This window comes from Hypanus sabinus, chromosome 26 (genome assembly GCF_030144855.1).
Source record: "Hypanus sabinus isolate sHypSab1 chromosome 26, sHypSab1.hap1, whole genome shotgun sequence".
NCBI lineage: Eukaryota > Metazoa > Chordata > Chondrichthyes > Myliobatiformes > Dasyatidae > Hypanus > Hypanus sabinus.
In genome coordinates this window covers 2,660,365-2,679,073 of record NC_082731.1, presented here as the reverse complement: position 1 = coordinate 2,679,073, position 18,709 = coordinate 2,660,365, and the positions used below count along the sequence as shown (strand labels likewise).

The 18,709-nt window shown below is 45.2% G+C and overlaps 1 protein-coding gene and 1 long non-coding RNA gene across 4 annotated transcripts in view; one reads left to right on the top strand and one right to left on the bottom strand.

Moving 5' to 3' along the window:
* The window catches only part of LOC132381792 (snake venom vascular endothelial growth factor toxin ICPP-like), a 96,138-nt gene extending 86,467 nt beyond the window's left edge, over positions 1-9,671 (bottom strand). For all 3 annotated transcript variants that reach the window (XM_059951368.1, XM_059951371.1, XM_059951370.1), the window contains exon 1: positions 9,535-9,671. In XM_059951368.1, the coding sequence (XP_059807351.1) occupies positions 9,535-9,621 (87 nt within the window). In that variant the 5' untranslated portion in view covers positions 9,622-9,671. The remainder of the gene's footprint in view (positions 1-9,534) is intronic.
* The window catches only part of LOC132381793 (uncharacterized), a 135,281-nt gene that overhangs the window by 89,821 nt on the left and 26,751 nt on the right, over positions 1-18,709 (top strand). The gene's annotated exons all lie outside the window — the stretch shown is intronic.

Sequence of the window (18,709 nt, the reverse complement as noted above, 5' to 3'; positions counted from 1 at the left end):
CAACGAGATGGCAGATGAACTAAATAAGTATTTTGCATCAGTCTTCACTGTGGAAGACTCTAGCAGTGTGCCAGATATTGAAGGGAGGGAGGGAGAAGTGAGTGCCATTACAAGGGAGAAGGTGCTCAAAAAGCTGGAAGACCTAAGGGTACATAAGTCACCTGGACCAGATGAACTGCACCCTGAGGTTCTGAAAGTGGTAGCGGTAGAGATTGTAGAGGCATTAGCAGTGATTTTTCAAAAATCATTGGACTCCGGCATGGTGCCAGAGGGCTGGAAAATTGCAGATGTGTATCCATTCTCTTTTTTTTAAATTTTTTAAATACTTGAAAAAGCTTTTACCATCCACTTTGATATTGTTTGCTAGCTTACTTTCATATTTCATCCTTTCTTTCCTAATGATTCTTTTAGTTGCTCTCTGTAGGTTTATAAAAAGCTTCCCAATCCTCTATCTTCCCACTAATTTTTGCTTTGCGTATGCCCTCTGTCGGTGGTGAGGAAGCCAAATGCAATGTTAGCATTCATTCTTGAGAGGACTAGAATATAAAAGCAAAAATATAATGTTGAGGCTTTATAAAGCTCTGTTAAGGCCTCACTTGGTACATTGTCAGCAGTTTTGGGCCCCTTTTAATGTGCTGACATTGGAGGGGTTTCAAAGGAGCTTCACGAAAATGATTCAGGGATTGAAAGGCTTGTCGTATGAGGAGGTAGTGATGGCTCTGGGCCTCTACTCAGTGGAATTCAGAAGAATGAGGGGTGATCTCATTGAAACCTTTTGAATGTTGAAACACCTCAATAGAGTGGATGTGGAGAGAATGTTCCTATGGTGGGGAGTCTAAGACAAGAGGACACAGCCTCAGAAGAGTGTCCTTTTAGAATAGAGATAAGGAGGAATTTCTTTAGCCAGAGAGTGGTGGATCTGTGGAATTCTTTGTAACAGGCAGTTGTCTTTATGTATGTTTAAGGCAGAGATTGATAGTTTCTTAATTGGTCAGGACATAATGTGATACAGGGAGAAGGCAGGAGATTGAGATTGAGGCTGAGAGGAAAGTGGATCGGACATGATGAAACAGTGGAGCAGACTCGATGGGCCAAAAGGCCTAATTCTGCTCCTAAATCTTATGGTCTTAAGCTGACAGTGGGGTGGGGGGGGGGGGGGGTGACAGTAACTCAAATAACCACGCGTTACAACAGTGGTGTGCAAAAGAGCATTTCTGAATGTACAACACATCGAACCTTGTCGTGGATGGGCTCCAGCAGCACAAGACCATGAACCTACACTCAGTAGCCACTTTTTAGGGACTGCTTGTAGGTACCTAATAAAGTGGCCGCTGAGTGTATGTTTAAGGAGGAGTTGAGTTTTGTTCTCGGGGCTGCAGGGATCAAGAGATATGTAATTGGCAATAGTCATCCTTACAGAGATACAATTAAAATCTTCGTTTTGCCTGCCAACCAATTCAAATCATACGCATGTGAAGGTAACACTAAAGGGAAAAGCAATGAGAGAATGCAGAATAAAGTGTTACAGTTATGGGGAAAGTGCAGTTCAGGCAGACAATAAGGTGCAAGACTATGAGGTTAAGAGTTTATAATATGTCCATTCAAGAGTCTGATACCAGCAGGATAGCAGCTGTCCTCGAATCTGCTGTGTGTTTTCAAGCTTTTTCTATCTTCTATATGGGACAGGGCAGAAGAGAGAATGACTATGGTGGGTGGGGTCTTTGATCATGCTGGTTGCTTTGCTGAGGCAGTGGGAAGTGTAGATAGAGTCCATGGAGGGGAGTTTAATTTATGTGATGGACTGTGCTGTGAGCAGAAAACTCTACAGTTTCTTTCCTATCCTCTTTCTGTCTTTCTGTCATTCCCTCCTCCCTAAAACCTCCCTCTTAGATGCCACCATATTTCATTAAGTGTCCAGTTTTATCCTTGCAAAACAGATCAAGAATCTTGACTGTGTTAGATACAAATGCAGACTTTGCTTGTTATTACCAGACCTGGACTTAATTTCCTGGCCTTTTGGTTGCACTTTGCAGCTGTAAAAGCTCTTTCCTCCCCACAATATTGCAAACCTGCACACCTCCTGATCCAGTGCCCATTGCCTGGAGCTGCAGATTCCTGGCCACACAACCCATGTCAGTTACATTGACTTTTGTCAGCTCTGCCTCAAGAGATGTTACTGCCCAGCCCCAACTCTGCTGTTTATTGCAAAGTTCTCCTGGTGATCTGAACACAGGCCAGCTCGGCTGTTCGTATCATAACTCTCCAAGTCCCATGTGCCCCTCAGCTGCAAGGTGCAACCAAAATTCTCATTCTCTATTAAACCTGCTTGTATCGACTCAGGTTGTTCTGCTACCCTGCAGGTGTCTCCACAATGGAAGCAGGGAGGGGCAGCTCTCCGTTACATCTGGAACTCATTGCTGGAGAGAGAACTAGCTGTTGTCATTTACAGAAAGGAATCGGATAAACATAACAGCATCTAATCTGCAGGGTCTGCGCAGGACATACCCCCTTCTTGTTATTACCATTGTACACTCAATGATTCAGGAACAGCTTTTTCTCTTCTCCCGGTCCATGATGCATAATACTACCTCATTATTCCTTTTGTTTTTCAAAGTTCAAAGTACATTTATTATCAAATTATGTATAAATTATTCAACCTTGAGATTTGTCTGCTTACGGGCAGCCATGAAACAAGAAACCCTATTTATTATGCTCTGTGTATTTATTTTGTGATTTATCATAATTTTATGACTTTACATTCTAGTACTGCTGCAAAACAACAAAAGTCAGTGATAATAAATCTATTTTTGATTCTGATTCTATGTAATATGTAAATTATCTACCATGGTTTTCTGAGCCCACCTATATGAAGCCATTAGTCCTCAGAATCAGAGAATACATTTGAATAGGCCCTTTGACCCATTGAAACTGTGCCAACCCATTTACAGTAATCCTACATTAATCCAATGTTTTATTCTCTCCACATTCCCATCAACTCCCCCCTGATTCTTACACGCAGAGAACACAGAACAGCAGAACACAGGAACAGGCCATTCGGCCCACAACGTCGTGACAAAAGAGCTAAAAAGCAAATCAAGAACACCCAAACACTAAACCCTACACCCCATCCCTATCCCTCCATTTCCTTATATCCACATGCCTATCCAAACATTTCTTAAACACCTCTACCACCATACCAGGCATCCTCAACCCTCTGAGTAAAAAACTTACTCCTCACATCCCCCACGAACCTACCCCCTCTTACCTTCAATGCATGCCTCTGGTATTAGACAATTCAACACTGGGAAATAGATACTCTCTGTCCACTATGCCTCTCATAATCTATCAGATCTCCCCTCAGCCTCTGCCATTCCAGAGAAAAAACCTGAGTTTATCCAGCCTCTCATGATAGCACATGCCCTCTAAACCAGGCAGCATCCTGGTGAACCTCTTTTGCATCCTCTCCAAAGCATCAACATCCTTCCTATAGTGGGCAACCAGAACTGTACACAGTACTGTAAATATGGTCTAATCAGAGTTTTGTAAAATTGCAAAATAATCTCTTGACTTTTGAACTCAATGCCTCAATTAATAAAAGCAAGTATTCAGTAAGCCTTCTTAACCGCCTTATCAACCTGGGTAGCCACTTACCCAGGTCTATGAACTTGGATCCCAAGATCTCTCTACTCAGCGACACTGTTAAGGATATTGTCCTTTACAGTGTAATGTCTCTTTGCATTTGTCCTGCCAAGGTGCAACACCTCACATTTATCTGGGTTAAACTCCATCAGCCATTTCTCTGTCTATATCATGCTGTATACTTTGCCAGTCTTCTAACCTTCTACAACTCCACCAATCTTGGTATTATATGCAAACTTGCTAACCCACCCATCTACATTTTCATCCATATACATTACAAACAGCAGAGATCCCAGCACAGATCCCTGTGGAACTCTACTAATTACAGACTGCCAGCTCAAATAAGCCCGTTCAACCACTACCCTTTGTCTTCTATGCACGAGCCAAATGTGAATCCAAACAGCCAATTCGCGGCAGACTCCCTGCATCATATTCTTCTGGGTTAGCCTCCCATGAGGGACTTTCTCAAACACCTTACTAAAATCCCTGTAGACAACATCCACTGCCCTACCTTCATCAATCTCTCTTGTCACCTTGTCAAAAAACCCAACCAAGTTGGTAAGGCATGACCTGCCATGCACAAAGCCATGCTGGCTCTCCTTAATTAGGCAACGGGTTTCCAAATGCACAATTATCCTATCCCCAAGGATTTTCTCCAGCAATTTCCTGACAACTGATGTGAGACTCACTGGTCTATAGTTCACAGGATTTCCCTTGTTCCCTTCTTAAATAGAGGTACAACATCAGCCACTTGCCAGTCCTCCTCTTGCTAGAGAGCTCATGAAGATACTGGTCAAGACCCCATCAGTCTCGCCTCTTATCTCCATCAAAAACCTGGGGTAAATCCCACCAGGCCCTGGGGACTTATTCACCTTAATACTCATTAGGAGGCCCAACACTTCCTCCTCCTTGACCTCTAAACACTCTAACATATTTATACACTCAGTACTGATCTCCTGGTCCTCCATGTCCTTTTCCTTGGTAAATACTGAAGCAAAGAACTCATTAAGTACCTCAATAAACATTCCCTGCATCCAAGCAAATGTTTCCCCCCACTGTCCTTTGTTCTCAAGTGGTCTCACCCTCTCTCTGGTTATCCTCTTACTCTTGCTGTATGTATAGATTTACTTCAATCCTACCTGCTAAGGATTTTTCATGGCTTCTCCCGGCTTTCCAAATTCCCTTCTTTAGTTCTTTATTAGCTTTGCTATACTCCTCATGTGCTTTGATTGATCCAAACTGCCAAAGCTTTATATACTTCTCCTTTTTTCTTCCTGACTAACTTCATCACTTCTCTGGACACCCAAGGTTCTCTTATCTTTCCACCCAGATCCTTCCTCCTAACAGGAGCATGCCTTTCCTGTACTCTGTACACTGACCTTTAGACATGCTCCACATGTCTGATATGGACTTGCCAAAAAAAAGGCGTTCCCAATTAATGCTTCTTAGTTTCTGCCTAATGCCCTCGTAATTTGCCCTACTCCAATTTAAAACTCTTTTGAAAGGGCCATACCCATCTTGTCTATAACTATCCTGAAAGTTCCCTAACTGCTCGCCCACTGAAAGGTCAGTCACCTGGCCAGGCTTATTGCCCAACACCAGGTCCTCTCTCTGGATTTAAGAAAATTACTTGGATACACTCAACAAATCCTGCCCATCTAACCTCCTTGCACTAAGGTCCCAGTTTATATTTGGCAAGTTGAAATCCCCCATGACAACAACTCTATTTTGATAATACATTATCTTAATCTGATTACGTATCGACTCCAGAATGTCCAGTGGCCATTAGGGGTCTGTAGTACAATCACATCAGTGTGATTGCACTCTTCCTATTCCTGATTCCATCCAATTGGACTCAGTGTCTGACCCCCTCCATTATATCTCCCCTGAATGCAGCTGTGATTTTGGTCCTGATCATAACGAACTTCATTCCTTATAGATACCTTTTCCCATTTTTGCAAAGTTTGGTTAACAAAAATCTATTAATCTGAAATTTAAATGTAATAACAAGGTTGTGTCAGAGTAGCTTTGTTTCCTAACACCATTTTCTGCAGCGAATGTCTGCACTTCCTGCTGGCTCAGGAAAGCTGTCAACATAAGCAAGGACCCCTCCCATCCTCATCATTCTCTCTTCTCCCCATCCTGTTGGGCAGAAGATACAAAAGCCTGAAAGCATGTACCGCCAGACAGAGGTTCTGTTCCAGTGTGCTCAGACCCCTCACACGCTAAAGATGAACTCCTGTGTCTGAGTCACAGCCCTTGCACTATACCTACTCACAGGTTGTTACTGTAGCACTACATTCTGTGCAACACGCACAAAATGCTGGAGGAACTCAGCAGGTCATGCAGCATCTATGGAAGTGAATAAACAGTCGATGTTCTGGGCTGAGACCCTTCTTTAGGACTAGAAAGGAAGTGGGAAGCTGCCATCTGCTATACTCTGTGCCTGTTTTGATGTACTTATGTATGGACTGATGTCCCTGGATGGCATGCAAACTGAAGTTTTTCACAGTCCCTTGGTATACATGATAATAAACTAATCCCCAGCTTCACACTGGACTGTTTCTAAACTGAGCACCTCAATCCAAATGTCCATTCAATGGAAAGAGAAACAGGCAACATTGGCCCTTTATTTATTGATTGCCTCTCAATGAATGAATGAATCAGTCAGTCAGTCATTCTGGTCCTTTAAGCTGCTGCACACAGCATCCCTGACAGCCCTTATTTAACCCTAACCTAATCACGGGACAACTTAACCTACTAACTGGTACGTCTATGGACTGTGGGAGGAAACCAATGCATTCCACAAGGAGCACATACAGACTCCGTACAAATGACGTCAGAATTAAGTTGGATCTGAGGCCCCGAGCTGTGATAGTGTTGTGCTGTGCTAACGTTGTGCCCCTGATGGAGGATCTTTGACCTGTAATGTTAACTATTTCTCATTCTGAAAATACTGACATGCTGAGTGTTTCCAGTTTTAATTCCAGATTTCCAGCATCTGCAGGTCTTTGAATTTCTTGTAAATTATTTCTAATGAATGACCAGAATGAATCACCAGAGCAGAGTAGCGATTAATGTGATGCAATTAAAGCTCAGGCCATCGGAGATCAGATTTCAATTCCGGTGTCCTCTGTAAAAAAGCTTGTAGGTTGCTTCCCGCATACATGTGCTTTTCCTCTGGGTGCTCCAATTTTCTGTCACAGTCCAAAGACGCAGGAGGTTAATTGGTCATTGAAAATTGTTCCATGATTAGGCTCGGGTTAAATCAGAGGGTTGCTGAGCAGTGTGGCTCAGAGGGCTGGAAGTGCCCAGTATCTCTAAACAAATTAATTAATTAAATGTCTTGCAAATTGTTTCTTACCCTACATTTTGTTGAATACAATCCTGGAAGATGAGAGAATGAGTCCCATATAAAACTAAGACCCATAAATAAAATCTATAGTCATAGAAACATACAGCACAGAAACACTTCCTCTGATTATTCTACACTGCCAGCCTCACGTCAGCCATTACTGTCTGGTTTGGTGCATCATCCTTTCAATTATACAAAATCTAAGCAGAAAAGCTCATCGGCTGAAGGTCATCACTTGTACATCTCCAGGACAAACAAGTGGGCAGGCAGGTCACTGCAGAGCCCACCACCCTGCAAACTGCCTTTCCCAAAAGCTCCCTTCTGGAACGCACTACAGGGCTATTAAAACAAAACCTTCACGTTATCCAAAAGGTTTCTTCCCCAGGAGTTAATCTGATCAACTATTCTGGTTAGCCTCCCCGCCCCATCACTGCACTGCACTGTAGACAAGTTAAACCACTTTTTAATAAAGTGGTTTCATTGTAAATGCATGCTGGTATTTATCTATTTTGTGCACATTTTATTCCATATCTGTACTTTAATCTCTATTGATGCTCTGGGCCTGTATTCGCTGGAGTCTAGAAGAATGAAGAGGTAATCTCATTGAAACCCATCGAATTTTGAGAGGTCTAGATAGAGTGGACTGGGAGAGGATGTTCCTATAGTGGGGGAGTCTCTGAGCAGAGTGCACAGCCTCAGAATAGAAGGACCTCCCTTGAGAATAGAGATAAGGAGGAATTTCTTCAAGGCTGATGAATCTGTGGAATTAAGTGCCCAGGAAACTGTGGAGGCCAAGTCATTGGGTATATTTAAAATAGAGGTTGATAGTCAGGGCAGGAGATGGTGGTTGAGAGGGTTAATAAATAGAACGTAGAATAGTACAGCATATTACAGGCCCTTCGGCCCACAATGTTGTGCCAACCCACAAACCCTGCCTCCCATATAACCCCCCACCTTAAATTCCTCCATATGCCTGTCTAGTAGTCTCTGAAATTTCACTAGTGTATCTGCCTCCACCAGATGATTTTGGGCGAATGGTGTAATGCCTTATGGTTTCGTGATCCATATGCCTTGGCAGAATTTGACTTCCCTAATGCACATGTCTGGATTAAATTCTATCTGCCAGGATTTACAGCTGTTCTGTGTCCCACTGTATCCTTAGACAACTTTCATCTTTACGTCGGACTCCACTAATCTGCGAATTTACTTGTCGTACTCCTTGCATTCGCATCCAAGTAATTTGTAGTAGGACAGACACAGCACTGATCCCTGTTACAGACTGCCAGTCAGATAAACTCTCTGGTTCCCATCGGTCAGTGTCGGATCCGGTTTGTCAACTATCCTTAGGTCCCTTGCGCATCAATCTTCTGCAACAGCCTACGTTGTAGATCTTGTCGGGCTCCTGACTGAAATGCACCGTTACGATGCCCTCGGTTGGTCGAGGTTTCAGCTGACTGTGTAACAGCAAGCTGGGGCAGTATGATATGGAGAGCGAGTGCGGCAGCCAGCTAATCCACAGGAACGCCAAAGATCGATACAGTTCGGCACCAGCGGCGCCGCAGGACCCGCCAGTCGGAGCTGGACTGCCTTGGGGATTCCGGACAATTCTCCCAAAGCCTTCCCGATGAAGCGGCAAGTCAACAGAGGTTTGAGATCAGAATTTTCCTTCTCCTAGATGGCCTGTCAACCGCTGCTGACGAGTCCCATCTGCCCGAAAGTTTTAAGGCGCCAGTAGCCTGCTTTTGCCCCTTCTGTCATCGGGCTTAGTCTCTAAGTCACACGTGAAGACCAGGAGATGGAGTTGGTTGCACAAATTCAGCTGTGAATTCGGTAGCCAGGCTGGGTTACAGAACGCGGCTCTTGCCCCCACAGGGACTGGCCGAGACCAACATAGACAAAACAGGCCCTTCGGCCCACAATGTTGTGCCGAAACAATTAAGTTATTAATCAAACTAATCCCTTCTGTCTACGCAATGCCACATCCTTCCATTCCCCCCACATTCATGTGCCTATCTACCAGAGACGGTGACGGCGGCTCCGGACTCAGGTGCACAAACTGGCCCGTTTCTGCGCTCTGAGTGTGGTTTTAACGCTGATTAATACAAAACGTTGGGCCAGAACTACTGATGAATAAGCCATGAGACAGGAGTGAGTCAGACTGAAACGTGAGGAACCCAAGGCGATTAGTTTCCAAACGGCTTTGGAACCAAGAGTCAGAAACTACCGGCAGAGCTTCAAATGCTTCCTGGGCTAGTTTTGGCCATTTCAGAGGGCACCGACAACAGCCATACCCCGGCCACACATTGATGAACATCCGCTGCTAACGGACAGTAAAAGCGAGGGCTAATTATGTCACCAGATTTGTACTAGATTTCTTTAACTCGCTGGTTTTGAGCTGCCGGCCGGGATATTCCAATCTCTGTCCCCAAACCATTAATCGCCAGTGTCCGGTAATAATTAGCAGAATAGTTTGTGGAAACAAAGGGCGAAATTTGTGACCGACCTCGCGAAAGTGAACGGCGGCTATTCCCGGGATTTACCTGACAAACTGATAGAAGCAGCAACGGCAGCGGAACGCGGCGGAGAGCCGAACCCACACGTCGCTGTACGGTCCCGGGACTCTTCATGGGAACCGAGACGGGAGGCGTCGGATGAGGAGATCAGGCAGTGAAACCTGAGCGGTGTGTGTGAGTGAGAGGGAGCCAGACCGAGAGATACAGACTAGATAAACAGTGCAGCGAGACTCGTGGTTCAGTTATATAAACAAGTTACACAAACCGCGATCACCAAATTACATGGGCGGGGACTGGATGGGTCGGACTGTCACCAACGGGACACTCCCAACGAGAGTCTCAGCCCGGGAATTGCCGGCTCCCTTTACAATTAATGAATCTCAGATGGTAGTCAAACTCCAGAGGCGCCCGAATCACGGGGTTCCCGGCGTGCTCCCGACTCACAGAGAGCGAGCATGAGACTGGGTTTAAATAGATACGCAGACTAGCCGGAGCCCAAGGGCCAAGAGTCTGCGACACCGACGGTGCCAGATTATCCCTGTCTCATTCAAATTCTCCGTCTCTCCTCTTTCTGCCTTCCACTTCTGCCCCTTCTTTCTCTCGCTCGCCATCTCCTCTTCGCGCTATCACAACCTCATTCCCTTATTCTCTCACAGTCCTCTCTTGATAGCGGTCTGTTTTTCTCCCTTTACTCCCCACCCCTTCTCCCTTTCTTCCCCTCCCTCCCTTTCCTCCCCCACCCCTTCTCCCTTTCCTCCCCACCCTCTCTCCATTTCTTCCCCTCCCTCCCTTTCCTCCCCACCCCCTTCTCCCTTTCCTCCCCACCCTCTCTCCATTTCTTCCCCTCCCTCCCTTTCCTCCCCACCCCTTCTCCCTTTCCTCCCCACCCTCTCTCCATTTCTTCCCTTTCCTCCCCCTCCCCTTCTCCCTTTCTTCCCCATCCTGTCTCACTTTTCCCCTCCACTCTCTCCTTCCCCTCTCTCTTTTCCCCACCTTTTCCCTTTCTTTCCCCTCTCTCTCTTTTCTCTGCCACCCTCTCTCCTTCCCCTCTCTCTTTTCCTCACCCTCTCTCCCTTTCTTCCCCTCCCTCCCTTTCCTTCCCCACCCGTTCTCCCTTTCTTCCCCATCCTCTCTCTCTTTTCTCCTCCACCCTTCCTTCCCCTCTCTCTTTTCCCCACCCTTTTCCCTTTCTTCCCCTCCTTCTCTTTCTTTCCCTTCCCACCCTCTCTTCCCCCTCCCTCCCCTTTTCTCTTTCTTTCTGTCCCTAGGTCTCATAGTCCCTTCCATTCTCTCCCACATCCCCCCTCCGAGTCTCTTTTTGTTGCAGTCAGGGAGGGAAATTGTGCAGAAGGAGAGGGGAGAGATGGTTGGGAATAGTCCGAGTCCAGAAGGGATCGTCAGAGAGATGGGCTGAATGGCCTAATTTGCTTTTTCCAATGGAAACTTCCTTACTGTTGGCCAACTGTACCAGCCCCCCAGAGTAACCGCTCGAAGCTGTGTGATATCTACAGTGGATTTGGGGGGGGGGAGCGTTATTGTGGGGAGTGATGCACTCTCGATGGGAGGGATTTTGCTGACGGTGTGAATCTCTTTCCCAGGTGACGCTGACGTCTCTGACCTGTGACAAGTCTCTGACAAGTGACCTGGCACATCACTGGCCTCTCACAAACTGCCAGGCCAGGCGGAGAGTCCGATACCAGCAGAGGCTCCCCTGTCTCACACCTGTACAGTGACAAGTTTGAGTTAACATTCCTCCCATACTTTGCCAGAAATGAATACCGTTCTTTGCATTCCATCCTGGGGTGGATGCTGTTTATAATCACACTGGTCTTCCTCCCCCATTCCACTCTCTCTTCGACCTCTACATCGCTCCCAGAACACTGCACTCCTCTGCAGCATTCCCTGTTTCCTTCACTCTTTCCTGGGCTTTAATATGCTGCAACTTTCTCCCAATTCTGAAAGAAACCCCCCCCCCCCCAACTTCTATTAATTCAGAATTCTGCTGCCAGGATGAGGGAATCCTACTTTGTAATGGCTTCCTGTATCTTTTAGAAATGATCTCCTACTTACTTTTAAAGCTTGCAGTGGTCTGGGACCAGAGTCCACCACAAAATCGTTTCTGTTCAACTCTCAGGCCTTCTTCCACCGATCTCTTAAGTTTAAGTAATCTCCCTCAACAGAGAATTGGTAGGTCAGCTTTTTTGAACGACACTCCTAAACTGTGGAATTCAATAGCTGAAACTATAAGCGATGCAGACTCAGTTGGCACCTTTAAATGCCAGCTCAAAAACCGATTGAACTGACATCTTTTTGTCTTTATTTTCATGTTGATTTTTATTTTAAAATTTTTTCATGTTTGTACATTGATCCCATTGTAAAGTGCTTTGAACTACATCATCTAAATGAAAAAGTGGTCTGTAAATAAAACTGTAATTATTACTTATTAACTGTGAACTACATTTAAATAGCACCCTCCCCACGCTGTCTTGGAGGCAATAAAGCACTGACAGGCTGACAGCGTAGATGAGGATGCCTGCCGCTCTGGCCATTCCTGGTTCTTTCCTTTGGGAGAAGATATAGCAGTTAGAAGGCCTGGATCAGCGGACTGAAGAACAATTTCTTCTCCGCTGCGATCAGATTTCTGAACCACTCACCTCTCTCACATCCCCTTCATGGCGGTGCTGCCTCGTTCTTGGACTCTCACCTCCACCTCTCTCCGTTATTTTGTCACTGCTGCTTCAGCATTTTCCTTTTGGTATTTTTTATTTTAACATTTTCTTTGCACCATTTTTACTACTTACATTATTTACCATTTGCCTTTCACTTTTGCATTTTGCTCTCTGAGAGACTTTGACCAAACTACATAATTTGTCTCAGCACCCAACATGTGCCAGACTCCAGATATTCTTTGCTTATTCAGAATACAGTGGATTCCAGTTAATTGGGATACATGGGGACCAGCACATTTTGGTTCAACTACCCCTATTAGCTGCAGTTTCATGGAAATAGTTAAAAAGGTATAAAAAACACAGATGACCATTTAACTGAACAACAAATTTAAATGAAATACAGAATAAATTAGAACATTATCAAAACTACTACAGTACTGTAAAACTGTGTATTAGTTCCTAATAGTTATCAACAGAGGAATTCATTCAACGTACTCTGATGTATTCTTTTGACAGGACAAAATCAGCGCAGACATCTAGTGCAGATAATGCACTGCCTTCAAACAGTGTTTTTGTTTATTGCATCCTCCAAGTATTAATTTCATTGTAACATTCAAGGTGATTGTTGATACTTTCAAATTCTTTCTAGAGCCTAACTTGTTGAAGTAGTGAAATTGTTTAATTGTCACTCCTGGCCATTTCTGGCATTTCCTGGCCTAAATGCTTGAAACTGCAGTGAGCAAAGCAGTTCTGAATTGACTTGCTGAATACTCACCAATTAACAGTGACAAAAGTCACTGCTTTTTGAACACAAAAATGCCCAATTGATGGTATTTAAAAAGTGTTCATTTGAAGCATGGTGTAGTGACTAACAGCTACATGACATGCACACGAGTGACACCAGTTAGAAAATGTTCGGCAACAGTCTCCTGTCCCAATTAACTGGCACAGTGTCCCAATATTATTGTCATTGTGCCAAGTACAGATACAAAGCCAATGACATGTAGTTAGCATCTAACCAGAAATGCAAAGAATAATGTTTTACAAAATAACTGAATAAAAGTATGTGCGACAGCACACAAATATAAAAGTATGAGACAGTACAATATGGGTGCAATACTGCTTATCACTGTGATGTGAGGTTCAGCAGGGTCACAGACTCAGGGAAGAAGCTCTTCCTGTGCCTGCTGGTGTGGGAGTGGATGAGAGGAGCGTAAAAAGTCCATGGTTAGGGTGAGATGTATCCTTGATAATGCTTTTTGCCCTGCCCAGGCAGCGTTTATGGTAAATGTTCTCAATGGTGGGTAATTGGGTGCCGATAATCTGCTGGGCAGTCTTCACCACATGCTGGAGTGCTTTGAGGTCTGACGGGACACACTGAGATACAGCTGGTGAGTATGCTCTCAATGGCACAGCGGTAAAAGTCCAAACACAAGGAAATTTGCAGATGCTGGAAATTCAAACAACACACACAAAATACTGGTGGAACACAGCAGGCCAGGCAGCATCTATAAGGAGAAGCACTGTCGATGTTTTGGGCAGACCCTTCGTCAACGGTAAAAGTCCGTCAGTATCCTGGGACAGAGGTAAGCTTTCTTGATGCTCCGCAGGAAATAAAGGCGCTGTTGCGCCTTTTTGATCAGGATGGAGGAGTTCAGGGACTGTGTGAGATCCTTGGAAATGTGGACACTAAGGAATTTGAAGCTTGATACACGCTCCACTACAGCTCCATTGACGTAGATGGGGACATGAGTGTGGCTCCTAGTGTGCCTGAAGTCCACAATGAAGGGAATACGGGCTATTTTCTTGTTTAGCTTTTGTTATTTAAGAGTTGTCCCAAATTAGGGACTGGCCCAATTAATCAGAATCCACAGTACTTTGAGCAGTACTTGGAGTATTGTGAACAGTTTTGGGTCCTATATCTAATAAAGGATGTGCTGCATTGGATAGGGTACAGAGGATTCCTGGAATAAAAGGGTTAATGTATGAGTACTGTTTGATGATTCTGGGCCTGCACTCATTGGAGTTTAGTAAAAAGAGTGGTACATCTTGTTGAAACTTACCAAACATTGAAAGGCCTAGATAGAGTGGACATGGAGAGGATGTTTCCTTTAGTGGGGGAGTCTTGGACAGAGTGCGCAGCCTCAGAGTAGAAGGGTGTCCCTTTAGAACAGAAATGAGGAGGAATTTCTTTAGCCAGAGGGTGGTGAATCTGTGGAATTCATTGCACAGACTCCTGTGGAGGTCATGCCTTTGGGTATTCAAAGCTGAGGTGAATAGGTTCTTGATTAGAAAGGGAAAAAGGAGAAGAATGGGGTTGAGAGGGGAAATAAATCAGCATGGTGCAGACTTGATGGGCTGAATTACCTAACACTGCGGCTGTGTCCAATAAGAAGAAGGGTCTTGTGGTGCTTTCCCACAGGGAGGGTGGTACTTTGGGACAACACAGCATCATGCTTGCGAGAGTCACTTCCTCACAGCTGCTGCTTCGATCCTGATCTTGGTGGCGACTGCGTGTACCTCCCACAAAGATAAATGAGAAGGATAATTAGCCACTGTAGGGAGTCTGTAGAGTAGATGGGGGTGGGGGTGTAGAAGAATCAGGATGAAGTTGATGGAGATGGGTTGACACAGTAGTGTAGTGGTTAGCACATTGTGTTATGCTGCCTGGGTTCAATTCCAGCTGCTGCCTGTAAGGAGTTTGTACTTTATCGATGTGACTGTGTGGGTTTCCTCTGGCTGCTTCCACATTCCAAAGACATACAGGTTCATAGTGACTGTGCTGTATCTCTAAGTAACTAAAATATAAAGAAATGGTAGCAATAAGTGAGGGAATGGGCTTGTTCTGAGAGCTAGCATGGACTTGATGGGCAGAATGGCTCCCTTCTATGTCATAAGAAAGTCAAAGTCAAGTTTATTGTCATATCCACAAGAGCACAGGTTACGTATTTACTTGCAGCTGCACCACGGGCATATATCCTCAAATACATAACCTTCATAAGAAAATCATAAATTATATCCCAGTTTTACACCAAAGAACACAATTAGAACACAATAAAAACAAAGTCTGATTTAGTTCAAAGTGGTAATAGTTTTGCCAAACTGTAGTGATTAGGGGTTTCACTAGTGGGTTCAAGAAGTGAATGGTTGAAGGGAAGAAGTCATTCATGAGTCTGGTGGTGTGGGACTTTTGTCCAAATGTTAGTTGTGATAGGAAAAGGTAGTGCAGAGGTTAACATGATGCTACTACAGAGCAACACACACAAAATGCTGGTGGAACACAGCAGGCCAGGCAGCATCTATAAGGAGAAGCACTGTCGACGTTTCGGGCCGAGACCCTTTGTCAGGACTAACTGAAAGGAAAGACAGTAAGAGATTTGAAAGTCGAGGGGGAGGGGGAAATGCGAAATGATAGGAGAAGACCAGAGGGGGTGGGATGAAGCTAAGAGCTGGAAAGGTGATTGGCGAAAGTGATACAGAGCTGGAGAAGGGAAAGGATTGTGGGACAGGAGGCCTCAGGAGAAAGAAGTTGGGGGGAAGCACCAGAGGGAGATGGAGAACAGGCAAACAACTAAATATGTCAGGGATGGGGTAAGAAGGGGAGGAGGCTCATTAACGGAAGTTAGAGAAGTCAATGTTCATGCCATCAGGTTGGAGGCTACCCAGCCGGTATATAAGGTGTTGTTCCTTCAACCTGAATTTGGATTCATTTTGACAGTAGAGGAGGCCATGGGTAGACATATCAGAATGGGAATGGGACGTGGAATTAAAATGTGTGGCCACTGGGAGATCCTGCTTTCTCTGGCGGACTGAGCGTTGGTGTTCAGCGAAACGGTCTCCCAGTCTGCGTCGGGTCTCACCAATATATAAAAGGCCACACCAGGAGCACCGGACACAGTATACCACACCAGCCGACTCACAGGTGAAGTGTCACCTCACCTGGAAGGACTGTCTGGGGCCCTGAATGGTGGTGAGGGAGGAAGTGTAAGGGCAGGTATAGCACTTGTTCCGTTTACAGGGATAAGTGCCAGGAGGGAGATTGGTGGGAAGGGATGGGGGGGACGAGTGGACAAGGGAGTCGCGTAGAGAGCGATCCCTCTGGAAAGCAGAAAGGGTGGGGAGGGATCCTACTACCAAGCACATCTTTCCCTCCTCCCCCTTTCTGAACATTGAACATTGACTTCTCTAGCTTCCGTTAATGCCCCTCCTCCCCTTCTTACCCCATCCCTGACATATTTAGTTGTTTGCCTGTTCTCCATCTCCCTCTGGTGCTCCCCCCTCCCCCTTTCTTTCTCCCGAGGCCTCCCGTCCCATGATCCTTTCCCTTCTCCAGCTCTGTATCACTTTCGCCAATCACCTTTCCAGCTCTTGGCTTCATCCCACCCCCTCCGGCCTTCTATCATTTCACATTTCCCCCTCCCCCCACTACTTTCAAATCTCTTAGTACCTTTCCTTTCGGTTAGTCCCGATGAAGGGTCTCGGCCCAAAACGTCGACAGTGCTTCTCCCTATAGATGCTGCCTGGCCTGCCGTGTTCCACCAGCATTTTGTGTGTGTTGTTTGAATTTCCAGCATCTGCAGATTTCATCGTGTTTGCTACTACAGAGCATCAAAGTTTGGAGTTCAATTTCAGTGCAGTTTATACATTCTCCCTGTGACTGCTCGGGTTTCCTCCCACAGTCCAGAGACGTACCTATTATTAGGTTAATTGCTCATTGTAGATTGTCTTGCGATTAGACTAGGGTTAAATATATGGCCTGCTGGTTGGCCCTGGAGGGCTGCACCTCTAAGTAAAATCAATAAAAGCTTTTGTGTATTGACACCACAGTGTGGGAGGTACCATCTCTCACATGATATGTTAAACCCTCATGTTGATGTGAAAAATTCGATGAACCTGAGGCATCTGGACAGGTTGGGTATGGAGATGTTTTCTCTTTTGGTGAAACCTAGAACCGGGAGGTTGCTGATTAAAAATAAAGTTCAAAAGGAAATGGAGCAACATTTTATTTCATCTTAGAGGTCTGTGAGTCTTTGGAAACTCCTGTCTCTGATGCTGCTGGAAGCAGAGTATTCAAACACATTAGAACACAGAACAGTAAAGCACAGTCCAAGCTCTTTGGCCCACAATGTTGTGCTAACTTCTAAAGCAAATCGAAGATCAATCTAACTCTCCCCTCCCACACAGCCCTCCATTGTCCATCACCCATGTGCATACCTAGGAGTTTTGTAAATGCCCCTGATGTACCATCACATTGGCAGAGTTTTACATGATCCAACCACTCTCTGTAAGTATCCTACCTCTGACATTCCCCCTGTACTTTCCCTTAAAATTATAACCTCTCCCCCCCCCCCCACCCCATATTAACCATTTCTGTCCTGGGTAAAAGTCACCTTCTGGCTAAAGAAATTCCTCCTCATCTCCATTTGAAATGGACATCCCTCTATTCTGAGGCTCAGAACAGGTCCTAGATTCCCCACTATAGGAACGTCCTCTCCACATCCACTTTGTCTGTGCCCTCTGGTCCTAGACTCGCCCACTATAGGAAACATCCTCTCCACATCCACTCTATCTGTGTCCTCTGGTCCTAGACTCCCCCACTATAGGAAACATTCTCTCCACATCCACTCTATCTGTGTCCTCTGGTCCTAGACTCCCCCACTATAGGAAACATCCTCTCCACATCCACTCTATCTGTGTCCTCTGGTCCTAGACTCCCCCACTATAGGAAACATCCTCTCCACGTCCACGCTATCTGTGTCCTCTGGTCCGAGACTCCCCCACTATAGGAAACATCCTTTCCACATCCACTCTATCTGTGTCCTCTGGTCCTAGACTCCCCCACTATAGGAAACATCCTTTCCACATCCACTCTATCTGTGTCCTCTGGTCCTAGACTCCCCCACTATAGGAAACATCCTTTCCACATCCACTCTATCCAGGCCCTTCAACATTCCATAGGTTTCAGTGAGATCTCCTGTCATTCTTCTGAACTCCAGCGAGTACAGGCCCAGAGCCATCAAATACTCCTTGTATAAAAACCCTTTCATTCCCTGAACCGTTCTCGTGAACCTCCTCTGAACCTGCTCCAATGTCAGCACATCCTTGCTTTTATATTCTAGTCCTCTTGAAATGAATGCTAACATTGCATTTGCCTTCCTTACCAGTGACTCAACCTGCAAGTTAACCTTTAGGGAATTCTGCATGAGGACTCCCAAGTTCCTTTGGATTCAGTTTTTTTAATTTTCTCCCTGTTTACAAAATAGTTCATGTCTTTTTTCCTCCTATCAAAGTGCATGATCATACACTTTCCTACACTATATTCCATCTGCCACTTCTTTGCAATTTTCCCAATCTGTCTACGTCCTTTTGCAGACTCCCTGCTTCATCAACACTACCTGCCCCTACATCTATCTCCATATCATCTGAAAACTTGGTCACAAAGCCATCAATTCTGCCATCCCTTAAGGAAACAATGCAGACTTTTACCTATTTTATCATGTGCCTCCAAGAACGCTGGGACCTCATCCTTAACA